The sequence below is a fragment of the Cenococcum geophilum genome (assembly GCF_001692895.1).
Source record: "Cenococcum geophilum 1.58 unplaced genomic scaffold K441scaffold_9, whole genome shotgun sequence".
Taxonomy (NCBI): domain Eukaryota; kingdom Fungi; phylum Ascomycota; class Dothideomycetes; order Gloniales; family Gloniaceae; genus Cenococcum; species Cenococcum geophilum.
The window spans coordinates 2565551-2588434 of record NW_027137567.1 but is presented as its reverse complement, the minus strand read 5'-3'; the positions used below and the strand labels follow the sequence as shown (position 1 = coordinate 2588434).

The 22884-nt window shown below is 49.6% G+C and overlaps 7 protein-coding genes across 7 annotated transcripts; 1 reads left to right on the top strand and 6 right to left on the bottom strand.

Annotated features, from left to right (window-relative positions):
• Window positions 1–1692: 1692 nt before the first annotated feature.
• On the bottom strand, window positions 1693–3940 carry K441DRAFT_675105 (uncharacterized protein; the record flags this gene model as incomplete). The annotated part of the gene is made up of 3 exons (XM_067650824.1): window positions 1693–3464; window positions 3555–3671; window positions 3835–3940. 3 exons carry the CDS (start codon window positions 3938–3940, stop codon window positions 1693–1695), a joined length of 1995 nt encoding a protein of 664 aa, XP_067507214.1.
• Window positions 3941–8881: 4941 nt separating this feature from the next.
• K441DRAFT_655629 (putative splicing factor 3a subunit 2) lies at window positions 8882–10154 on the bottom strand. Its single transcript, XM_067647886.1, has 3 exons — window positions 9985–10154; window positions 9477–9933; window positions 8882–9440 (listed from the first exon to the last, which is right to left on the bottom strand). Exons 1-3 carry the CDS (start codon window positions 9994–9996, stop codon window positions 9193–9195), a joined length of 717 nt encoding a protein of 238 aa, XP_067507213.1. The 5' UTR covers window positions 9997–10154; the 3' UTR covers window positions 8882–9192.
• Window positions 10155–10182: 28 nt separating this feature from the next.
• Window positions 10183–12697, top strand: K441DRAFT_369111 (tubulin-specific chaperone-like protein E). Its single transcript, XM_067641437.1, has 5 exons — window positions 10183–10626; window positions 10698–11181; window positions 11348–11462; window positions 11519–11986; window positions 12079–12697. The coding sequence occupies exons 1-5, from the start codon at window positions 10455–10457 to the stop codon at window positions 12643–12645; spliced, it is 1806 nt and encodes a 601-aa protein (XP_067507212.1). The 5' UTR covers window positions 10183–10454; the 3' UTR covers window positions 12646–12697.
• Window positions 12698–13555: 858 nt separating this feature from the next.
• Window positions 13556–15083, bottom strand: K441DRAFT_655627 (uncharacterized protein). Its single transcript, XM_067647885.1, has one exon. The coding sequence runs from the start codon at window positions 15057–15059 to the stop codon at window positions 13614–13616; it is 1446 nt and encodes a 481-aa protein (XP_067507211.1). The 5' UTR covers window positions 15060–15083; the 3' UTR covers window positions 13556–13613.
• A 2045-nt stretch (window positions 15084–17128) lies between these two features.
• Window positions 17129–20458, bottom strand: K441DRAFT_694252 (N-alpha-acetyltransferase-like protein 15). Its single transcript, XM_067652710.1, has 5 exons — window positions 20187–20458; window positions 19306–20136; window positions 18121–19254; window positions 17969–18067; window positions 17129–17921 (listed from the first exon to the last, which is right to left on the bottom strand). The coding sequence occupies exons 1-5, from the start codon at window positions 20266–20268 to the stop codon at window positions 17560–17562; spliced, it is 2508 nt and encodes an 835-aa protein (XP_067507210.1). The 5' UTR covers window positions 20269–20458; the 3' UTR covers window positions 17129–17559.
• Window positions 20459–20622: 164 nt separating this feature from the next.
• Window positions 20623–22125, bottom strand: K441DRAFT_655625 (H2TH-domain-containing protein). Its single transcript, XM_067647884.1, has 3 exons — window positions 21713–22125; window positions 21505–21656; window positions 20623–21457 (listed from the first exon to the last, which is right to left on the bottom strand). The coding sequence occupies exons 1-3, from the start codon at window positions 22102–22104 to the stop codon at window positions 20922–20924; spliced, it is 1080 nt and encodes a 359-aa protein (XP_067507209.1). The 5' UTR covers window positions 22105–22125; the 3' UTR covers window positions 20623–20921.
• K441DRAFT_655624 (uncharacterized protein) lies at window positions 22092–22671 on the bottom strand. Its single transcript, XM_067647883.1, has 3 exons — window positions 22488–22671; window positions 22346–22432; window positions 22092–22295 (listed from the first exon to the last, which is right to left on the bottom strand). The coding sequence occupies exons 1-3, from the start codon at window positions 22494–22496 to the stop codon at window positions 22125–22127; spliced, it is 267 nt and encodes an 88-aa protein (XP_067507208.1). The 5' UTR covers window positions 22497–22671; the 3' UTR covers window positions 22092–22124.
• Window positions 22672–22884: the final 213 nt, after the last annotated feature.

The window sequence follows — 22884 nt, the reverse complement described above, 5'->3', positions numbered from 1 at the left end:
GGTGCGTGGCTGGTAAGATAAATGAAAGGTTGAGTAAGTGAACGCGGAAGGAATTCGTGTATCTGTTGCTACATAGGAGATGAAGTCACGCTCAGCGATTCTTGAACCCTCTCAGATTTCGCTAGCTGTCTAAATATCGTTGGAGTAGTTGTGACTGGATACGCTTGTCGTCCAGACCGCCAATGATATCACGAAGTCACTTTGGGCAAGTCGGATCGGATTTCCCTGGTGTCGTGAAGCCACAGCGTCTCAGACTGATATTGCGTTTCAGCCTGCCATCGATGCCTGAACCAATCCAAAAGCCCACATTAATAACGCGTAAAAAGCCACCTTATTCCACACCGTACACCGGGTCTGGGGTTTGCGCACGTTCCCGGGTCGAAATAAAAGGCGCTGAAGCAATCCAGGCTCTCTCATTTCCAGGACCGTGCACCACCACCAGCCAGCCAAACCAGTCAGGGGGATAAAAAATAACATTATAATTATAAGCAATAATATCACCCGCCCAACCCCGCCCCGCTCAGATCCCCGTCCGAGCTCAATGCACCCTCAACAACGGTAACAGCAACAGTAGCAAAGTCAACGCAACAAGAGGAGAAAAAGTTCCAACGCTCAAAGCCGCCCGCATGCATGCATGCACGCAGACTGTCGAGCAACCCGGCCTCCCGGAAGCACACATATACCCGACAAGGACCACGTCTTTTGATAAAAGGAAGAGCCTGGTTCGAAAAGCCTCCCGCCCACCCCATCCCCAGCCTCGCGTACCAGACCCGTTTTTGGGTAGAAACCCGGTCACCCAGCTGCGTGCGCAGCGGGGACCACCCAACCAAAACAAGTTGCGAGAGCGTAAGCACAATGTAGGAGAAGCCCCCGAGAGAATGTTCCAAGATACCCATGCAATGCAGACGGAACGAGCCTGAAACCACGCAGCGGACAAAGCACAAAAGCGAATGGTATGGGGACTATGCAGGGAAAACGGCAAATGCAGGTACGTGCGATAGAGTGACAAAACTGAATTGCGTAAGTCAAAACATCAAAGGCTTGTAGATGTCAAAGAAATTCCTAAAATGGCCCCATCGTGTGCAACATGCCATGCAGAACAGACATATTTCGTGTCTCCGTCCTCTCCATTTCGTTTCAAGTGGTTTTAGATCAATCTTTTGCCTCGTACATTCCATGTCCGTCGTTGTTGCTTGACCGACCTTGCAAAGCCGGAGAGAAGGGAGAAGAGATGGGGAAGGAATTACGGAAAGAAGAACCCGCAGATAATGACAGTTCCAACGGGCCCGAAACCAGAATGCAGCCTTACAAGCGGTGAGGAAAGTCCAACAGCCACTGACCAATGCAACCATGCCAAAGAAATAGGGGTGATTAAGAATGTACTGAGAAACGGAAATGGAAGTAAAGCAGAGGTGTAAGTGCTGTGCGTAATGTACAGGGTATGAAGAAGAAAAAGAAATGAGGAAATGTAGATGATGCGACCAGAACGAACGACCGAGTCCTCCAGGAGTGAATCTTCGAAAATATGGGCCCAACGCCTTTCCCCGCCCCCCTCCGAATCCGTTAAGGGAATCTTTTAGGCTCATATGCTGTAATAGTGGCTCGACCGTCCAAGTTTTTCCTCGTCATGCCATGGAAATCGACTAGGCAGTCGAGATCTTGATGTAAATATTCCGCGAGAAGTCAATCTTCTCAAAATGTTTGCCAGCCTTGCTGTGGGCCTGGAGGACCAGGTGCCCATCCCTGCATACCTGGCTGTTGCGTAGCTGTACTTTGGTGTAAGAATTGTTGTGGGCTCGGACTAGGCTGATAAGGGTTACGACCCATATTGGGATAGCCGGCATTTCCCATAGCGCCCATTGTAGCATATTGTTGCATCGGCGTTCCGTGCATAGATCCACTGCTTTGAGATTGATGGAGTTGAGGAGGAGCGTGAAGAGGTGACTGCTGCGGATGTGGAGATTGCTGTGGGGGATGTTGTGCATATTGCTGCATGTTGTGATGCTGTGAAAGAGGCGATGGTTGCGGTTGACCTGGAGGCCACATCTGCCCCGGTGGATATCCGTATCCTCCAGGCTGACCGTGAGTTGCACCAGGACCCATCCCGAGACTAGGCGAACGATGGTGCATTTGCTCTGGCCGAAGCGGCTGGTGCATTGCGCGAATAGGTGACTGGACCATAGGATTCTGCGGATGCGGCTGCTGAGGATACGACTGCGGTGTCATCATCTGTGACTGGTTTTGAGGAGGATGAGAGACCATGTTATGCTGTCCGGTCCCGACCGCCGTAGCACTGGACGATAAGTGCGGGGACTGAATGGTTTGTGAAACTTGCGGGATGCTCTCGCCATCCACAGTACCTTGACGTTGCGGCGAGGCAACGGGAGCCTCGTGCGGTCGCTTCCAGTAGTCGTTCAGATATCGCTCTCGGCTTGATCTCTGTGCCCCGAGGGCCTTGTTGAATTCAGCAGTCTGTGCTGCTTGGTTGAGAATTTCCGACGCAGTGCTAGGTTGCGTACGATCCTGATAGGCCGCCCCAGATATCTCATGTCTTGGACGCTGAACATTGCTGTAGTCTCTTGGTCGCAAATCATCCGTAGGAGCAAGGTTAATCATCGGCAAAGGAGCCAATGTAGCTGGGTTGATGCCACCAATTCCATGATCCGGATTTGTCGGCCCGTTACTGTAAATGATCTCTCCGTGGGGTAGCGAGGTTAGAGAATGTGCGTGGCTGGCTTCGGCCGCTGCTGCCTCCCTAGCTTTTGCCGCTCCCGGTCTCTTCTCTCCAGCAGCATCTTCCTCAGTAAAGCCTTGCTTTCTGGCTTTGCTTTCCCAGTAGTCGTCACGAACTCGCCTACCATTAACAATAAGTCTGCTCCCAAACTGCCGGAACATTGATCTAGCCGTCACGATAGCGATCTGGCGGGAACGATAAGAATATGGCAGAATCTCTTGGTGAATCAAGTCGTCTTTTTCTGCCTGAGTGGCAATAATCTTGTATAAGGATCGATTCTTGTTGAATAGAAGGTAAGAATCTCTATAGCCCAAAACGCGGGCGCATTCTGTAGCGAGCATGAACAGCTTATCTCCTCTATTCGGGACGAAGAATGTCCGGCACCGATATTCTCGTCCGTCGAGTGGATGGCCAGTAGCCGTGACTTTCTTCTCACCGGCGTCGTCGTATTCACGAGGAATGTACTCGTCGCCTTCTGGGTTCAGCTGATCAGTGGTGTGGTCTCTGACTGTCGGGAGGGCCTTGATGACAGTTCCTTTAGTTGGTGTTGACTTAGGCGGAGACGCTTGCGTTGGTGATGTTTGAGGTAAAGATGTATTCTTAAGCTGTGGCGTTTGCACTGGAGCGGGCGCCGGTTGAGATGGCGTTGGAGGTGGCTGCGTGGATGAGCGCGGACTCTCCGACACCTTTGTTTTTGGTGGCCTACCGCGCTTTCGCGGCTTGGACTCGTCTGTTTCGTGGCATGTCAGTTATTTAGCTCACTTTTAGCTTCTGATCAGCTCTGCAGGGAGCCGCAGACTGGCAGATGATGAGTACACACCTTCATCGCCCCGATCACTTGATGGCACGTCTCCGTAAGTATCTGGTGAGCGACTGCGTTTTAGTCCGCGGGGGCTGGCTTGGGGCGCGACTGTTTGATGTGGACCTGTGAGCACACCTAGAGAGTCACCGTCATGTCAGCGAGTTTCATAATCAACGGGAAGATGCAGCGGGTGTAACGGGGAGCAGGTATTTACGGTGATGCAGAGGAGGGAGGCCTCCATCACTAAATGCACGCAAAAGTTTTTCGCTGATGGGTGGAGGGGAAATGCGCAGCATACCTGACGAGTTCAGCGCGGCCGGATTGATGGTGCCTGAGCCATCCATCATGCCGTTTCCAAGGCCACCATTTGACAAGGCCGAAACCGGATGCGACATTGAGTACATGTCAGTCGCGGTTCGCGGCCGAACTTGCGGGCTGCTCTGGTCAGAGCTCCAGCCAAGTCGGGGGCGGTGTGCTTTGAGTGGAGTGGATGGTCACCGAGGACGCAGGAAGAGCAATTGTGGTGGTGAAGTAGTCGTCGCGCTGGATGGCATGCGCGCGTGAAGCGATTTCGCAAGGCGGTTGAGTGATTTGGATGGACAGTTTCGGACGCGATGCAGATGCTGGCGTCGATGGGAGCACGATCCCCGGCGGGTATGATCGGGTCTAATCAGCATCTGCTATCGAGATCTGGCGTTGGGACTTCGGGACCCTAGCGATGGGTCTCTGCGGAGAGAGGCATGCAATGTGCTGCTAATAGGATGTGCGGGTGTGCTCGCAGATGGGGCGGGATGCTGGCCGTGGCAGTGGCCGTGTGTGGTTGATGCAAGGTCGCGGAAGTCTGGTGAAGCGCGGTGCAACAAGCGAGAAAGGCAGCTCTCAGGCAGGCCCGTGCCGCGATGACGAAACGAAAGGCGCGCCCCGAATCACCACCACGGGGAGCGGACGTGCTAGCTGGTAATCCCAGATGTTAGCATTATCGTCAGGAGTTGAGTCCGCGCGGCTGCTTAGTGGTTGGGGGGTAAGTGTGTGGTAGTGGCTCGCCTCCCACGTGAGGACTGGCGGAAGTGTGCAGCTGGGAGGCTCTATACAGAAATAGACAGAAATAGACTGCGGATGGCGACAGACAGCCAGACGGCCAAATACATACAGACGACAGCCCTGAGCACGGGCAGGCGACGGCTTTCTTGGACGACGCTCAGTTCATCCACCGTAAGGGTCTTCCCGCTTAATGCGCGCTCTGGGGGGCTTGTAGTGGCAGCGCTGGCTGGCACTGGGGTTGCGACAGTCCCGACAGCTGCGAGATTCCCGTGACAACCTGGGAGCCCGGGAAGGATGTGAGCCAAAGAAAAGTCTTCCGTGCCGCGCGAACTGGTGGAGAGGGTGCTGCGCACAACGCTTCCCGTCGGGATCCTCGACGAGCCAGTCGTGCCAGTCAATATGTACTTGTACCGGCGCGCCGTCTGCGGCTAATCAGCGTCGCCGAATGGGGTTGGCTGTGTCTCTCTCGTGAGGCTGGAGGCAGCTGTCCGTGCTGTATCGCTGCCCGCGGTCCTGACGTTATCAAGGCCTTTTGGGATCGAGGGTAGCGGCGGGCGCTTGGCTTGGCTGGGCTAAGAGGCTGCGCGCGCAGGCTGGCAGGCAGGGAGCAAGGAGCAAGGAGCAAGGGAAGGATGGCAGCAAGTGATGCAGAAGTGCAGACAGGAAAGGCGGATGCCCAAACGGCGATCCGCAGCGGGCAGTAGCGAGCAAATGGACGGAGAGGGCGAGTCTCAGCGAGGCCTGTCTGCGCCAAACAGAGCTGGGGGGACCTCTGAGCACTTCCAGCTGCTGCGGCCCGGGGAGTGGGGGGTGGTGGGGAGGTTTCTGAGGACGGGGTTGGTCCAGAGTGCAGACGAGAGGGCTTGGGGACAGGAAGGGTGTGCGGCCAGGCAGTGGCTTAAGTGGCCCTTTCACACAGCGCAAGGCAGCAAGAAGCAGGCATAGGCTCACGGCTTTCTTTGAGTGAGCATCGAGCAAGTCGACGCGCATATGACCTGCATATGATGGTGGATGCAGCGGGCAGCGCGCGCGCAGGCCATCGTATCGGGAATCAAAGAGACTGGATTGTCATTGCTCGATTGACGAGCCAAATACGCCCACGGCCGAGCGGCTCCTTCGGCGACCAAATGCCCAGCGTGGGCTGGGGACTACTGGGGGGCGTGCTCAGCGCATCATCGGGCGATGCCTATCTGGTTTGCAGCACTTACAAGAGCGGCCATAATGGGCCAGGCTGGGCATAGGGTCGGCGCAGCGGAGGCGCAAGGTAGGCGTAGGGTGCGATGTGGTGGGCAGAGGTGCAGGGCGCCACATGGTTGCTTCCACCATTCACGGGCACGTCGACACGCTGATTGAGCAAAGCTGGGGAAAAGAGGGGTCAGCCAGCCGGCTCGTCGAATCATCGCCTGCCCTTGAAACTGCCGACTAGCTGACAGCCCTTGACAGCCCTTGACAGCCCTTGATAGCCTTTGATAGCCCTCGACTGCTCTAAGCTTCGTCTGCCCAGGCTGTGGGCGACGCATAAGCGGGCGGCCGTGGTTTACGGTTTGTGGTCATGCCCCGATCAAGACCTTGGCCTCCAGCAAATTCATCCAGCAAATTCACCCAGCAAATCCTCTCCCGATATCCTGAGCGCCCCAATCCTACTCCACCCTACCCTTAGACCCTTACCCGTTTATCAACAGAGGCACCCCATATCGTCTGACTTTTTCCGGTCCTGGCCTACGCCGCCGCTGCGGATGCGAGCCTGATGCTTGCTGCAGCATCCGAATTAAGATGCTCGATTTATTAGTTATGGCAAAGCAATCGATGGCCATGTCGCCCCATATCCGCCGCCCAGCCAGATACAGCAGCCTGCTCGTATCCTGTCATCAGCCTGTGCGGAGATCATCGCAGAATCCGGCAATCTGCTCATGTCCTTCCGCTGCCGCCGACCGGGGCAGAGCGAAAGTCGAGCCCTTGGGCCTGCCTGTGCTGCAATAGATCTACGCGGCCATCCATTACCTACATGCCTGTATCTCGCATCGCTTCCGTCGCACGCCACCGTCTAAGCCTTGGACGGCTTGAAGCGCCATCTCCCGCATTCTAAACACCACGACTTGCCATGACTTCAATACACTTCTCGTTGCGTAAGGACTTGACAGTGGAGACCGTATAACACAATCCGGTGGCAGAGAACACACGGCCCGCGTCCCGATACGAGAACCACGGACTTCGGAAAACCCAATGGCGTTTTGCGGTCAGAGAAGAATATTACCTTTCGCTGCGCGAGCCCTCGCTGCGCTCCCGTTGCAGTCTGCTCTGCGGCTCGTGCGGCCGTGTTCTTTGACGACTCCATGCTGCGCTAGAAGTCAAAAGCCCTGCGGACGGTGCAACGGTGGACTATGTCTCAGAACAGAGGTTTGTCATCTGCCTCGTCTACAGGGACATCTCTGACTCTGATGGTAGCCTCCTTACGCGCCACGCTGCTAAGATTGTCTACGACGCGTAGAAGAGGCTTCTGGAAGCTACCATTATTCTAGGATGAAACAAAAATGCTCGCCCTGGTTTGAGATCCTCGTGATGATAGGGTAGCATTGCGAATATCTCCACTGAGACAAGCAAGGATAGCCACAGTGGCTAAGATAAAACCCATGGGCATGGTCAAGAAGTGTCCTATATTCTTACCGGCTCCCTCGGATTCTCATATGGGAGTCGAATACGAGTTCGCCCTGTGCTAGCTAGATCCGTCCAAGACTCACACACAGATAAGTACAAATAAATGCTTGAAGGAGCGGGTGAGTCATCTAACACGGGGATTTGGATTGCTATAAGGGGATAGCCATTGTCAGTGATAAAAATGCCGAGCACGATCCTCAGCGGTTAGCTAGTTTCTCATTCGTCCCGCTAGCGTGTCGTTCAAGGGTATCAACATAATGGTCATCTGACTAGAGCACCAAAGTAAACACTTAGCTCACCGAACCTTAGGTTTGGAAAGCAATCTCGGAGGTGACGACATTAGAGTTGAAGCTGTATATTCTGGATTGCTTAAGAGGAATGCTGGAAGGCCGCGATAGTTACAGTTACAGGAGAGATGGCTTTTGGCTTCAGAGGCCCGGAAACATGGGTGGTATGCTTGGCAGTGTCTGGATGACAGTCGCCGGATGACAGTCGGTCGGCTAGCCCAACAACCCAAGCCCCACCGTGCCTACCAAGGTCCAGTCATCACTGTGCTCTTGCTATCTCATAGTGTGGCAAGCCAGGCTGCACAGCTTTAGCGGTGAGTAAACTTTGACTGCTTCCATGGAGTATCCAAGTTAGCAACAAGCAACAAAGCAAGTGGAGAGATGGGTGAATTCTACGTCAACATGTACGGGCTAGGAGCATTCTCCGCGGCATGCTACAAAGCCTCAGCCAAGAGGGAGTCGAGAATCTTGGTGAGATGCTCCTTCTCCCTTGTCTCAGTGCTGCTGCGAAGCTGGTTCGAATAAGCCCTCGTCCAAGACGGAAGAAATGCACGGCATCTTTTGATGCCACCTAACGTAGCACCTTCTGACTGCTGTCTACATACCTGGGTCCTCATCCTGCGATGCTCGGGGCTCGCGTACATTGGAGCCACTTGCAAATCGGTCAAGGCTAAACAGCCGTATTCGGTAAGAGCTGTAGGTCGATTTTGAGAGACGTGCGACGATCCCCGGACGGAGCAACTCGGGGGGCGTAGAGTCGCAAAGCCTCCAACGCCTCCAGCGCCAACAATTCAAGAATAGGCGGATCAACGAGCTCGATCTCCATGTCATCAACGGAACCTAAACAATGGCTCCAATATTTGCTTTTGACTCGTGCGCCCTCTCTGAATCTCCGCGATTTGCCAGCGGCCCGCTTTTGTGACCCAGCCAGAAAAGTTAGTCTCATCACTATGCACTTTCCCTTCGTCCCGTTCCGTCCAAAGCCCCAGGCAAGGGTATTATAACGAAGTGATATAACCCAATCGTATAGCAGCGTTAATTCTACCCGGAGAAACCTGTCTTCTGTTGCAGCGAGAATTGCGATCAGGCGCCCCGTGGAGGGGGGCTTTATCAACCTGCCACTTCGAGGGATTGGACCGCTGCCCCCAGCCATCATATGACCGAAGAACTATTGATTGTATAAGCCCGCGCCGCAGAAATCGAGCTGGACTAGGGAGAAACTGCGCCATTATCACGCGTCCGTCTCGGTCAACCCTAGTCCTGATTGATAACGACAGTCGTCAAAGATGCAAGGGTGGTATTGATGCCGTTCCGGGAAGTTGGTTCGAAACAACATACGACTCACCTCTAGCCGGTTAGGTGTGGTTTTCGAAACGAGAGAATCATAAGTCGCCGTGAAGTTCGTAAGCCTGAGAAAACGCTACCAGTATGCCGTATTTCGACAATTTTCTCCTATTACTATGGCATATTTGTTAAGCTTTACATGTTTGAATTTCTGTATCTTTTTAACTCTAGCACTGATCGCAAATCTGAACCCAGGAAGCATCAAGGAACATGAATGATACTTTACCTGATGACAATCAGACTGGAAAACTCTCTGTAACAGAGGGAATTACCTGAATGCCCAGTTACTGTAGTCATAAGAACCGAAAAAGGGGTATCCTCCCACAACCTCACCTTCGTGGTCCTGAAGGTGCGAGACCAGGCACGCCACTATACCTCTCCTCTCGTTCAGTCTTGAAGAGAACCTGAACCCAAAACTCCTTACTATCCTCATCGAACCACGTCCAGAACCTGCCATCCTTCCTATCCACTTCACGTGCTTGCAGCTTAAACCCGCAAGTCTCATACGGCTCTGCAGCCACGAGAAGATACTGAAAAGCCTTGTCGGGAGGATCCTCGACTTTCTGTTCGTATGCACTCATGGAAGGATCCTCGACTTTCTGTTCGTATGCACTCATGAACCGTACGCGAGGGACAACCCCGGGAGTAATCTCGGGATACTGTAGCTGGAAGAGTAAACCGTGCTGCCGTGTGAACGGGTCGCGAATTTTGGTGATCTTGTAGCCCGGTCGTCCAATTTTGACTACGTTCCTCCTTACTTGCACGCTTTGCCCCATACCCGGCAGTAAACCTTCTCTGTCCCTGCCCTCCTTTTGCTCACGCGCCGCACGTCGTGCTAGATTCGTCTGATGTTTCCGTCCTTGTGTATGCGCCAAATACGATCCATCATTCTGGTGAACTGTCAGGCACAGTCGGCATTCGAAACTACCGACGTGGTTCTTGAAGAAATACGGGTCCTTGTCTAAGTCGATGGTTTCGAGGGCAAGCTTTCGAAGACGTTCTCGGCGGTCAGCATTCGTGGCAGATTGCGATGCCACACCTCCACCACCGAATTTGGAGCCAGCTCGGTTCTATAGGTCTTGTAAGTAATCGCGCAGTAGAGTCTGAGAAGGGAAGCACACCTGGTAGTCCATGTTGGTCGATTAAGAACAGCCAAGCGCCACAGCCTCCTGAGCGGCGTGTAAAGTTGGTGTTAGGAGGGGCTTAAGATTAGGCGATATAAGAAGTAAGTTCCTTTATTTGTGCCGGAACAGATCGCGCTTCGTTCGTAGATGACGTTCAACGAGATTTGCGGTTGAATGTGAGACTCTTGAAACAATTCGCCGCGCAGAGCCGCATCTCAAAGCCGGTGAATTGTTTTTCCTAGCTTACAGGTTGAAGCCTAGTCCTCAATTTCCGTTTAGCTTTGTAGGCAGACAGAAGTTAACCGAGCCGCTCCTATTCGTCCTTCAGTTTTGCGGATCACGTGAGGAACTCTAATCTTCTTCCAATCTTGCTCTACCTCTACCCTGCACCCCTTACGCGTACCCTTACTACCAGTAATTGCTCACTTATCTCGCGTTCGCGGGGTGGCCGGGTTGCTAATATACAAATGGCAACTCAATTTTATAATGGCAAACGCCTATCCTTCGACGGACAACTTTGTACCGTCCGATACTTTGGAGAAGTGAAAGGCACGACAGGTGAATGGTTAGGTGTTGAGTGGGACGATCCAACAAGAGGAAAGCATTCTGGCGAGAATGCTGGCATAAGATATTTTGAATGTAATATAATAATCATCTTCAACAACTGACCGCCGCTAGAAAAGCCCTTGGTACGTGTGCTAATTCCTCAGGCGTGAGCAAACTTCCGACTGCTGCATCCTTCGTGAGGCCTACTCGGCGATCTGATCCTCCACGGACGTTCGTCGAAGCATTGCGACACAAGTACGCATCTGAGGATTTTGAAGATCCGGATGTGAAAATTGTATACATTAGGAAAGACAAGGACCAAGTTCCTTCAAAACGCCATGATAAACCGATCAAAATTAGTGGGAAAGAGGTGGAAGAAGTCGGGTTTGATAAGATCCGAAAGCAACTAGCAGATCTGCACGAATTAAGAATTGTTCTCCTGGATGGATTGTGCATGTCAAGAATTACTACTTTGAGAGAGCGACTCTCGAATACAAGCAACATTGCCGAGTCAGCGGCCCTGACTGACATTAAAGATACATGCCCGAAGGTCGTTGAGTTAGATCTAAGCAGGAATTTATTTGAGGAGTGGCGCGAGATTTCTTCCATCTGTGAGCAGCTAGATAAGTTGAAAAGCTTAAGAGTGGAGTAAGTCTTTAGCTTCATTTCAGAGTACGAATAATGGATTGCTTTTACCAAATTTATTTCTTAAAATTTCTGCCATTTCTTCAACATCCAAAATTCCTGAGGTATTCTATCTATTACGGGCTTCCTTATGTTAACCACGCCGGACTGATGATAAGTTTGATATAAGTGGCAATCGTTTTAGAGATGTATCTCTTAGCGATGCAGAAAGAACTCACTGTGCAACCGCCTTCGCAAACATCAAGACGCTCAAAATGGAGGATAATCTTCTTCCATGGCACGAGGTAAACCCATGCGAGTTCATTCATACTTTACAAACTACTGAAACTTGGGCTGTTAGATTACAAGCCTTGTCACTCTCTTCCCCCATCTCAACACTTTCGTTGCATCCAGTAACGCGTTCGGAAAGCTCGAAAATGGCTTCCTCCCACCAACCATCACGGATCTTACCCTCGAGGACAACAACTTCCATGCCCTCTCCGACCTGCTCCCTCTGGCCAGGCTACCAAATCTGCAGCGACTCATACTAAAAAATAATAAAATAACCGAAATCGTAACTCCAGGATCCGAAATGCCTGTCTTCTCTTCGGCGCTATCAGAAATCGACCTATCTTACAATGAAATAACCAACTGGGCATTCATCGATAGACTTGAAGATGTTTTCCCCGGCCTCTCTGCTATTCGCGTAGCTCACAATCCCCTCTACCAATCTCTTCATGCAGCGGATGGCAAAGCGCTGAGTGCGGAAGATGGATATATGCTCACACTTGCGCGTATTGGTCGACTGAAGAACCTCAACTACAGTCCTGTATGTCGAATGTCTATGATTTACAGAAGCATTAGGCCGAGATATCGGTTCGAGGAACACGGATGAAATGCTAACGAGAACCGGTGCTACAGATCACTCCTAAGGAACGCCTCAATGCAGAAATGTACTATCTCTCCCAGATCGGTAAAGAGCTCTCCGCCAATCCCGAAGGTAAAGAAGCAACCATCATCGCCTCGCACCGGCGCTACGCGGAGCTTTGCGAAGAATATGGTGATCCGAACGTTCACCGCTCCGCTTCTTCTATCAATCCAAATTCCCTCGCGGCTCGCTTGATCAAGTTCTCGTTTCATTTGGGCGAGTCTGAAAAAGGGGCCGTAAAGGAGGACACACCAACGAGCTTCACCGCGGAGATTCCAATGAGTTTTACAGTGTATAGTGCACTGGGGATTGTTGGGAAGAAATTTGGGTTACCTCCTATGAAGCTGAGATTGATTTGGGAGACGGGGGATTGGGTTCCAGCGGGGCAGGATGCATTGGCAGCAGACACCGCCTGGGATTCGGAGAGTAGTGGTGACGAAGGCGACAAAGAGACGGGAACAGAACGGGTGTCCAGAGAGGTCGAGTTGGTGGCCGGGACGAGGACGGTTGGGACGTGGGTTGATGGTGTAGAGGCAAATGTGAGAGTGGAATTGAGGTAGTTTGGATAACAATGATGCTATATCCTGCTTTTCCCGACTTCGTTTTATTCAAGAGCACAGAAAACACTCAAGCACAACCGAGGTACGGGTCGATTAATTGTTGTCAGCAAGCCTTCCTATGCCTCGTGAATTGCTTCGGGCCGTCTAGCAGAACCGAGAGATGACTATTACATTTTAAAAAAAAATCTGATATAAATGTATAGTTCCATGAAGGTGTGGTTATCAGTGATAGTATTTGATAGGAGATAGCTTTAATAATAATAACATAGTCTAGATAAGGTCCCGCCGTCATCTATTGCTACATCTGCAGAGTAAACTCAACCCCTCCCCCCCACAACACACACACCAACTATTAAATCTGCGTTGTTTCGATATAAACTCAATATCTAGAGCCAAACTCGATAATGCATCTCTCGCGTCCCACCAGCTTATCTAACTAGACAATTTTAGTTCATTTACATCTAGTTTCTTTGCTTCCTTGTCTTCTACCGTATACAAAGCCTCACGCACTGCCCTGCTCTCTTCTCAATTTGTTTGCTTTTGCCTTTATTCTTTTTCTTTCTAATTGGGCTCTTTTACTAGTGAAACCCTCTTATATATTGCACCACATGTTATTTCTAGCCAATATAGCATTCCTCCTCTGATAAATTTTGATATAACCAATAACCTTGGAACTCGGTTTTTTGCGGCTGGGACATGGAAAGCTATACCGCAGGTTCAACTAGCATGCGCTCGGCACAGTAGTTGCGACTAGCCGCAATGTTGAAATATGGAAGCTTGAATAGAGATCAATCATCCTCATGTCACTACATTGGTATCTTCGCTTAGTCCCGATTTGGATCAACATCCGCGACTTATAAACACTGATGTATCGGTTACATACGCAAAGTGTGAATTTACTTTACTATATGCCTCCATGTACCGTCAGTTATGAGAAGTAGATATAGGTACTGAACCACTGCCCTGTCTTAGACTATAGTGACTTTTACTTTCTTAGGCATGGGTAGATGTTTCTCTACGTTTTGGGCCTCTGACGATCTGCTTAAGGGTTCCTTCCAATTTTCTTCCTCCCACGATGCAAACCCAATACGTTGGAACTCTCCCGAATTTAGCCCAGTACCTTGAAGCAGGAGAGTATAAATGAAACTTCTATCCCGATTTTGGCCATGGAGTGTACCATGTGCGATAACTGCGAACCATACAGGGGTATGTGGCGGGGGGAGTTCAACGTCCGTCGAAACTGGAGTACCGAGCTTGTCGACATCCGGCGTAACAGCTGCAGAACCCTCTGTTTCTTCGTCAAGGTCCCAGTTTTGCGCCTTATCATATGCAGATGGGCGCCACGCTAGAAAGATGCGCCGACTTCCGTCAGCGTCTCTCACTCCCACCACCCCCGGCCTGACATCCGCTTCCAAAGTGATTGAACCGGAACTGCGAGAGCCAGTACCCGACTCTTTGACATCTAGGATAGTAGCTAGTCGCTGCGTATGATGTGGCCAGAGCCCCGGCCAACATATTTCGCCATCTACAGATGCCCAAGACCAAGTCGGTGCAATGCCGGTTCTTCGACAGGGTTGCCAAGTGCACCACAATAGACCTTTGTACAACGAGACGGGCCAGATTCCAGCAATGCAGTTGTATTTTATGGACCTTGAGAGCGCATCGGAAACTCCTCGAATAGCCGCTAGTCTATCGCTAATGTACGTAAGCTGTCGTTCAGTGAACTTTTCGACGATTCGGGCCCAGGCAAGCACTAGACTGTCCCACTCAGTTTCCGTCCTATTTGATGCAACGGATATTGGCAAACTCTGATTGCTACTTGATATTGGAGATGTAATCCAACGACTTTGAAGCTCTGCTATATGTGCATCTGCATCTCGCGAGTCCCCTTTCCACGAGCTTTGCTTTCCTTTTCTTTCTGTGATAAAGACACACAACTCCTGAGAAAGAGGGTTCTTCTCGTAAAATCGCATAGACTGACATCTCCAAGTTACGCTATCGTTCTCAAAGGACAAGGTCCGATTTGACAGGAGTTGTTCCTGGAATACCCAGGCGCGGCGATGGAGCGGCGATGTTTTAACTCGCATTGCCCATGTATATGACATCTTGTCAACACAGGCAAAGATAGGCCTATGCTCTCCGTCAGATATTCCATGATGTTGAATTGGAAGCTCGCAAGGCCTCGTGGCAAGAGGATCCCTGCTTACAAATAATCCAACTGTTCCGTCGGTCGCATGAGTGGCGGCAATCGTGAGCAGGGCATTTCGATAGACGTCACACATACAAATGGCTTCTTTCTCCCAATCATTTGGATCATCTTGGATAATGCACAGTGAATCGATCCAAAGGTACCGTACGTGGAGCTTTCGAGTCACGATTACTGAGTCCACGAACGTCTTGCTCATGGCAGACATCGGGATCCCCCTTTTATGCTCGAGCAATGTATCCTTTAAGGTCCTGAGTAGCTCATGCTTGCCCCAACAATGACTCAACGCAATGTAATGACCACGTTCTTGCCTATCCGGTTGGTATAAGAAAGGTTGTTGCGAACCATCTGGAGGGCCCACATCGAGAACCCTGGTCGGCAACGGGGTACTCTCTGGCTGGGTTTTCCTGCATATCTCATGATTTTCTAAGCATTCAGCTACCCAAGCTGACACCAACCTAAAGGTAGTATCAGATCCTGTATGAGGATCATCCGTGGCTGTACAAGATTTAACAGCCTCCAGGACCCTATCTAGAATCGTATATAAGAAGTTTGACTCTATGACTTCTGAACTGCTCCGCATATATTTCCCACTAACCTGGCAGCTTGGGACTATGAATACCGAAGCGTAAACTTGTAGAACTCCTTTCTCCACTTTTGGAAGATTTTTTGGTGTCGCTCTCATCAGAGCTCTTAGCATCTAAAGAAACTAAAAATTGAAGATTATCACCAACGGTCTTGGCCATTACGGACATGTTTCTAGGTTCAGTAGTTTGCAGGAATTCCCCAAGATGGGTCGTTATCATTCGACATAAGTGACAAGCCAATCTTGAGCCATCCAGTAGACTAGAAACGGTTTCGTGTAGGACCACGTCGGCTTTCTCGGAGAGGTTAAGCTGCTGGCTGAATCTACGGCAGCTTTGGCAGAGCATCTTATTTTAGTTCCCTTATCGCAGGGATTAATGTTGGAGGGTATAAGAAGATGCATAAAAGGCATGAAAGTGGTGATAGTAGTAGATAGAGCGACAAAGTACAAAGCTGCTAAGCTTTAAACGGGCACGCTAAGCCTAATATAAAAGGCTAGCAAAATAGCACTTTACAATAAAAGCCTTTTATTTAATAAAACTAACTTGAATTTTGATATTCAATATTAATATTAACATCTTACAAAAAATACATAACACAATAGCTCTTAGAGCTCTCGGAGCCCCGCGCGAGCCTCTGCCAAGGCTTACACGCTCTTTAGGCACCTCGTTCCTTACCTTTTCCTTCCTCATGTCATATCTTGTATGTAGATCGTAATTCTAGCCCGCGGAGGGAACTCTGCTCTTATATATAGCTAATTAAATATCCTTTACAAAGTCTAGCATCTTATATTAGGGTGGCGCAGAAGGCTATATGTGATAAATTAGAGAGAAAGTAGACTGGACTCGCCCAACGCAGTGCTATTATGAAACGCAGATACACGTACTTGTGCCTGCATTACGGCCCTTTGCAGCAGAATTATGTTAGCTTACGGAATGAACGGGACTAGGTCTGACAAGTCCAGATATTGATATATGTTGATTCTGGTCACCAAATTTTAGTAAACGAAGCTGAAATCTTCACCGGCATTCTTCGCAGCGATCGAAGCATTTCCGGTTCGCAGAATCACTATCTCCCCCATAAAACGGGGTTTCAGACCTTCAACTACATGTCTGAAGTTGTCGCTACCAACCACCATCAGAAAGCAAGGAGTAGGCAAGATTTCTCACCTAAACACCATGTAGAGCAAGTGTGTGCTCCATCCATGATCAGCTGTGTGTTCTCCGCGCTAAGGACTGCCCAAGGACAGAACTGTTCAAGAGGGTCCAGCTACGAAAATGGTTGAGGGGCTACTACAAGAAATTCTCCTTTACTCACCACTTTCGCTCAACACCTTCGACATAGCAGCGATGATGTCCCCTAGAGTCCGGGGATACAAGGCCACAAGTGATGACCCCATTGGATACGGCTGGTAGGTAATTACCCCCCTTTTCTTCTGAATCAGTATCATCCTAGGGGACGAAGCTCGAACAAACGGGGAAACGGTAGTCGTTCATCTTCACTTACAGGGAAGCATGAAGGGAGTTTATGATAAAGGCGCCTTTTCTAAGCTACGTCCGCTGACCATGTTCGTTTTCTGTGATGCTTGGAAGTTGATAAAGCCATGCCAAGTTTGAGGCCCAAATTCATATGTTGGGCTGGTTGTGCTCTTTCCCAATGCTAGCAAAGGTTCCTTTTTGGTTATCTCTATTGCGCGTGTGTTCTCCAGACTATTAGCATGTCGTGACTGAGTAATAAAGATATTAATTGACAATGCTATTACATCAATTCTAGGTTATGCGTTAGGCTTGCTTGAAGAGAAGAGCGGGCGAGGAGTAATTCGGAAATCCTTTAAATGCTCGCCCAAAGCCCATCTAACTTAGTGAAAGCAAAACTCAGCGTTCCGCTTCGTTAAGTATACCAAAATCAGACAAAGAACCATTCGGGTAGATAAGTGATAATCCGTCTTGAGCAGAAAGCCCTCCAAATGCAAGTTTCCTCTGCCTCTGCCTATTAAGCTGTCTGTACAGATCTATAAACTTTTGACCTTGCCGACCAAACTCGCCAACAGCGCTCCCCCCCTTTCTCAACAAGTTGAATATTCTGTACATGGCATAAAAACCTCTCCAGAATTGGCCGCTCACTCAATCCTTCTGGAAAGCTTCCGCCTCCTGCCACTGCTTTTGTGCGGAGTCTATATATGCGTCCTTGGCTTTCCGATCGCTATTCCATTCGTCGAGAAGGGAGAGCCCTGCGCAGGCCTCGTCCAGTGAAATGGAAGGAAGGTCTAACGTGGCAAGGAGATCTTTCTCATTCAGAGCCTGCTTGCTTGGGTCGAGGAGCTGTCGGACTTTCAAAGCGGCGTGTACATGTAATGGGCTTTGTGCATGCTTTTGCAAAAATTCATCGTTCTTGGCGGAGATATTGGTCGACGCAGGGATGAGTTTGAAGTGGCAGTCGATGACTTCGGATATTGGAGGTGGAAGTTGCATAGAAGAAGAATCTACTGGGTAATGTTAGGAAATGATGGGATCAAATGTAGGATTTACTTACGAGTGCGGCGGAAACGGATGGCCTGTTCATGGAGCGTGGGATGTTCGGGGTCAACCGCCGCGGCTGCAAGAAGGCATTTCAAGGCCAGCAAGAGCTTGTCTGTAGATGTTTAAGCAGATACAACCGACATTTTCTTACCGTAAGTAACTTACTTCTTCGGATGAAAACCTCAAATCCTAGGGTCTGTGCTTCAATGTTCCTAGGGATGAACTCAAGAAGAGGCATCAGGAACTTCAATGAGTCATCCAGCGGTTCCCTCGTCTGTATGAGTTTCACGCCCTTTGGATCTTGGTCTTCTTTCTTAGGTTCGCCGTCAGCCCCTGTTGCTGGTCTCTTCGCAGCTGAAGCCTTTTTCTCCGCCTCAGCTTTTTCAAGTTTCTCTTGCTCCTTCTTTGCCTTCTTCAATGCCTTCTTCCTCTCGTTGGGATATAGATTCTCGAGATTCTTTTCTTCGGAGTTTGCGAGTTGCGGTTTGTCGAAGAGCATTAAGTAGATCTTGACCGCGGAAATGGCAGCCCTTGCATAGAATGGATGATCTCGAAGGTGGTCTTCCCATCTCACCATGTCAACGTATGCCCTAACTTGCCCCTTGCGTAAAGAGAAACTGTGGAAATCGAACTGGTCATCCTGCCAAATATCAAAAATGTCGTAGATAGAACTGAATCGTTTCAATGCTAATCCAATATTGCCTTGCCGTAGGTATGATTCGCCATCCTCGGTGATATACCACATGCATTGCATATCATGTAAGTCTCCCAATGGGCCTCCTGCGGTTTCATTTCGGGTAAATTTACTCATCGTCTTCAACGCCTTTTCGTTTTCATTGTTCCGCAGCTGGTATTTCGCACACTTGGTATTGATGTAGCGATCCTTCTCGTCTAACCCCCGGGCGTGATTCATTATCTCAGCGGCCTTCTTCGTGTTGCCATAGTGTTTGTATATCCGCGCCCTGGTCATGTGGTAGTCCACGGATTTCGGATTCAGTTCGATTGCTTGGTCTATATAATCCATAGCCTTTTTGAGATCCCGACTAAGATGGTAGTTGTAATGCTGCGCGAGGAAATAAAGCACGGACTGCTCGAATCGACTTGATATTTCGCCATTGACTTGAGTACCTGCTGATCCATTCATTTTTTTCTCCGATGTATAATCATTGGCCAGTTCTTCGATGATTGCTTTCTTCGAAGGATCCGCATACAGAGCTTTGATGTTTGGGAAAGTGGATGGAACACCCTTGTTGAGCATTCGCCGGAGATAATGATCTGCGGCAGTCTTGAACTCCTCGCCTGTCATGCAATTAGTACGCATTAAACTATCATTGAGTACGCCATAATTACCTTCAAGGAAGTCAAGCGGTATTCGTCTCGCAGCATCCACCCGATCACTCTTGCCTGCGTACGATTCGTAAAGTTCTTTTAGAGCTTGTCGCGATTCTTCGCTCGATCTATCCAGCCCGAGTGCCTGTTCTAAGCCCTCGTAGTACTTCCGATATTCGTTATTCCTGTCTAGCAATGCCCTGTATGCCTTCTCGGCCTCTTCTCTCCGGTCCAGCTTCAGCAAGTACTGTGCGCGCATCTCCATAACTGCACTCCGATCTAAGTTACTCTTCATGATACTCTCTAAATGCTCCAAGGCCCGTTCTGTGTCACCCGATTCCGCTATCACAATGTTTTTGTACAGGCACGCCTCAGAATGCTCGATGTCGGATTTCGGCGGAGGACTCTTCAGCGTTCCTTCGTACGTGTTGAGAACATTTTCTGTCTCTTTCAGATCACCAGCCAAATGGTATGCTACTGCTAGCGCTGTCCAGTTCTGCCTCAATTGTGACCGCGCCTTCAGCATCAAAGTCCTGCTCTGGATATAGCCTTGATAGTCTCGCATCTGGATCTGGAGAAGCGCAAGGTCCCGCAGGATATTGTGCGAGTCCGGCTCAATCTTCAGCGCAAACTTGTACGCCTTGATTGCCTCCTCGTAATTTTTCACGGACCGGTAGAGCAAGCCGTAGACATGCCAGCACACGTGCGACTTCATGTCACTCTTGAGTGCAATTTTGGCTAATGCGAACGCTTCTTCGGATTGCCCTTGGGAATTGAGAATCAGAGCTTTCATGGCTTGGGTATCTCCATGATTTGGGTGCTTGCGTAGGATCTGCTCTGCGGCTTTGAGACCTGGAGAGGTCAGGTTAGAGCTTTGCAACCAACAATTATAGAAGCTTTACCTTTTTTGTATTGCTTAGACTCATAGTTCTTTACTACTGAGCGAAAGAGAGAATTCTCCTTAGAGGCCAATGGTTGGGGCATGTTGGCGGGTAGCTCTTCAACGTCGAGTCGGAGGTGTCGTGAGCTTCGGGGGAGAAAATGTCGGGACTTAGGACAAGGCAGGGGAGATGCAAATGCAGTGAAAAGAGGTCATTTCAAATCTCGTGGCATTTTCTAGGGACGAGGAAAGGAATATTAAGGCGGAGATGAGCCGTGTCCTCTATAGAACGGCTGATCGCAGATTGAAGTTGATGAATGTGGGCGGAGGGACGTTTCTTTACGCCGAGCTTTAACCGGACCTGTCAGACGTGTTTCCTTTTGCGCATCTCGAAAGTATTGTCAACTCATGATAGACGTTATCTGTCCCGGCTCTCAACTTTTCAGGCATTTATGGGTGTAGTAATGTATATAAAATCATAGGCCTATCATGCAAAAGCATTTCATCACATTTACTCCAATCCTCACTCTCATTAACTGCTCGTAAATAGTCTTGCACAGGTATGGTAGACCCAGAAATACTTCATGTGAATCTTAAAACACCAAAACGCGTTACTCAATTCTATAACATTACGCCCATGTATTACCATAACACATCTGCTTACTCTCCTAAACGCCGAATCAGCTAATGCTAGCAGCCATCGCTTTCCTCTTCGGAACTATTGTAACTACTTCGACAAGTTGGGTATATCGGTATCTTATGCATTACTCATCCGAGCTGACCGCCGTCTCCCTTGAGTATTCTCTTTCTCAAACTTGGGTTCCGGTTTCTCCGTTTTCTTTCCTTTGTGCTGCGTTCCATTTCGACTCTCAGTGTTGATCGCACCTTTTTGTTTCTTTTTCGCCGGCGGTTCTTCCGCCTCATCTTCACTATCCTCCTCGTCCTCCTCGTCATCCTCCTCGACTTTCTCCTGCTGTGACTTCTTCCTTCCTCTCTTCGGAGTTTTCGAAAGCGTGGTTACATCTAACGACTTAGCCTTGGCCTTAGCATTTGCAACAATGCTGCCGCGTTGTTTCGTTGTTTTCCTGGGTTTCTTTCCTTCATCATCTTCTTCCCCTTCCCCAGTGTCATTTGCGTCTTTCGAGACATCTGCAGCTACAGGTCCTGTCTTTTTTTGTACGCTTGGCACAACTGCTGAAGTTCTTCCGCCGACTTTCAGGAAAATGATTTTATCACCATTCGGCAGCCGACCACCGCCCTCTTTGCCCTTTCCCCAACGATGCCGCATCAGCCCTTTTTCGGAGTTAGCGCAATTTGATCGTAGTCGAAAGGATACTTACAGTCCTCCGGGAATTTGCTAGAGTCTGCCAGAGTCTCTACAGCGATTGTGCAGACTTGGATAAGTGAATCGTGCAACTGTTTGATTTGAGCATCGCTAAACGTGTTGCTATACTGCTCTGGGTGCAACTTTGCTTGATATAGTACTTCATCCCTACTAGTGGTTAGGATAATGAAGGTGTCATAGAGCAAACGTGCAGTTAGAATTACCCTACCCAATTGCCAACACCGCTGATGTTTGCTTGGTCTAACAAAAGAGCCTTCACAGGAACCTTCTTACTTCTGAGTTTCTTGGCCAGCCATTCCTGAGTGAGGATATCGGAATCAATTACGGGATCGGGACCATTCTCTTTGAGAGGCGTTGTGGTTCGCATTTTTTCGCTATCAGCTTCGACCAGCCTAATGCGGCCAAGCCGACGAGCATCCACGAAAGCAACTTCACAATCTGGGTCTTCCTTCGTCTTCAAGGTAAATTTCCAGAATTTCGGGGGCCATGCTTGATCTTCCACCTTCGTCGGTTTGTAATATGAAGTCTCGTCATTAGAGAACTTCAACCATCCAGTCATACCCAAATGCATCAATGGATGTGGTGGGGATGACATGACGAGCCAGAAGTATTTGCCTATAAATGGATGATTAGATGATATTTGGATTGGTTCGGGTCTGAGAGATCGCTATCTTTTGAGGCCACACTATGAGAGACCCTACCCTGTTGTCGCGCATCGATCACCTTCTTCCCCGTCATAGCCTTTTGAAAGGCTGATGCAGAGCATCCAACTTTGCCATATACGATCTAGGATATTGTTAAATGTTATCATGGCGGGTGGAGTTCAACTGCTCTACATCATCTTCCTGTGTTTTGACAGCAGCAATCGTTTTGCCAACGAGATGTTTCTTCAGATAATGTACAATGCGTGCAACTTCACCGATCTAACTTGTGTCAGACGAAAAGCCATAATCAACTTTGGAGACACATCCGGCCTACCTCAGGCATATTGTCTGCTGACAGTAAAGCTCGCGCTTTTTAAGGTTGGCCAAACAATCGCAAGTATGAAGCAAAGGTATAATGCGGCTGCGAAAGGGAGTAGCAGCGGTATTAACAGGCGATCATGAAAAAATATGGATTAAGTGTAGGAGTCATGGAAGACATCAGTAATCTTGGAGCTTGCGACGCGAAGATGTCGCGTCGGCGAGTGGGAGGTGGCTTTCAAACTTCAAATCCGCCCTACTGGCGGCAACATCTCATCCTCCCCACGCCTTTTGGGAACCTTGAAAGTCTTCCACTCCAATCCTCTACAACTACAAAAGACCTCTAGTGAGATAAATACATTTTGTTCTAGATGTGGCCGATCAACATCGTCCGTCATTGGTCTCCCGTGACA

What these genes read in the sequence shown, in the direction of transcription:
- K441DRAFT_655629 (XM_067647886.1), bottom strand. An exon ending in CCCTCGCGTACGGTTCATGA is followed by an intron (nt 9,441 to 9,476) that starts GTGCATACGAAC and finishes ATCCTTCCATGA; the next exon opens with GTGCATACGAACAGAAAGTC.
- K441DRAFT_655624 (XM_067647883.1), bottom strand. An exon ending in TCAAAACACAGGAAGATGAT is followed by an intron (nt 22,296 to 22,345) that starts GTAGAGCAGTTG and finishes ACAATATCCTAG; the next exon opens with ATCGTATATGGCAAAGTTGG.
- K441DRAFT_655625 (XM_067647884.1), bottom strand. Translation starts at nt 22,104, where the DNA reads ATGTCATCCCCACCACATCCATTGATGCATTTGGGTATGACTGGATGG. An exon ending in GGTGTTGGCAATTGGGTAGG is followed by an intron (nt 21,657 to 21,712) that starts GTAATTCTAACT and finishes AACCACTAGTAG; the next exon opens with GGATGAAGTACTATATCAAG. An exon ending in TAGCAAATTCCCGGAGGACT is followed by an intron (nt 21,458 to 21,504) that starts GTAAGTATCCTT and finishes ACTCCGAAAAAG; the next exon opens with GGCTGATGCGGCATCGTTGG.
- K441DRAFT_694252 (XM_067652710.1), bottom strand. Translation starts at nt 20,268, where the DNA reads ATGCCCCAACCATTGGCCTCTAAGGAGAATTCTCTCTTTCGCTCAGTA. An exon ending in ACCGCTTGACTTCCTTGAAG is followed by an intron (nt 19,255 to 19,305) that starts GTAATTATGGCG and finishes ATTGCATGACAG; the next exon opens with GCGAGGAGTTCAAGACTGCC. An exon ending in TGAGGTTTTCATCCGAAGAA is followed by an intron (nt 18,068 to 18,120) that starts GTAAGTTACTTA and finishes AAACATCTACAG; the next exon opens with ACAAGCTCTTGCTGGCCTTG.
- K441DRAFT_369111 (XM_067641437.1), top strand. Translation starts at nt 10,455, where the DNA reads ATGGCAACTCAATTTTATAATGGCAAACGCCTATCCTTCGACGGACAA. An exon ending in TTGAAAAGCTTAAGAGTGGA is followed by an intron (nt 11,182 to 11,347) that starts GTAAGTCTTTAG and finishes GTTTGATATAAG; the next exon opens with TGGCAATCGTTTTAGAGATG. An exon ending in ATCTTCTTCCATGGCACGAG is followed by an intron (nt 11,463 to 11,518) that starts GTAAACCCATGC and finishes TTGGGCTGTTAG; the next exon opens with ATTACAAGCCTTGTCACTCT.
- K441DRAFT_655627 (XM_067647885.1), bottom strand. Translation starts at nt 15,059, where the DNA reads ATGTCTGCCATGAGCAAGACGTTCGTGGACTCAGTAATCGTGACTCGA.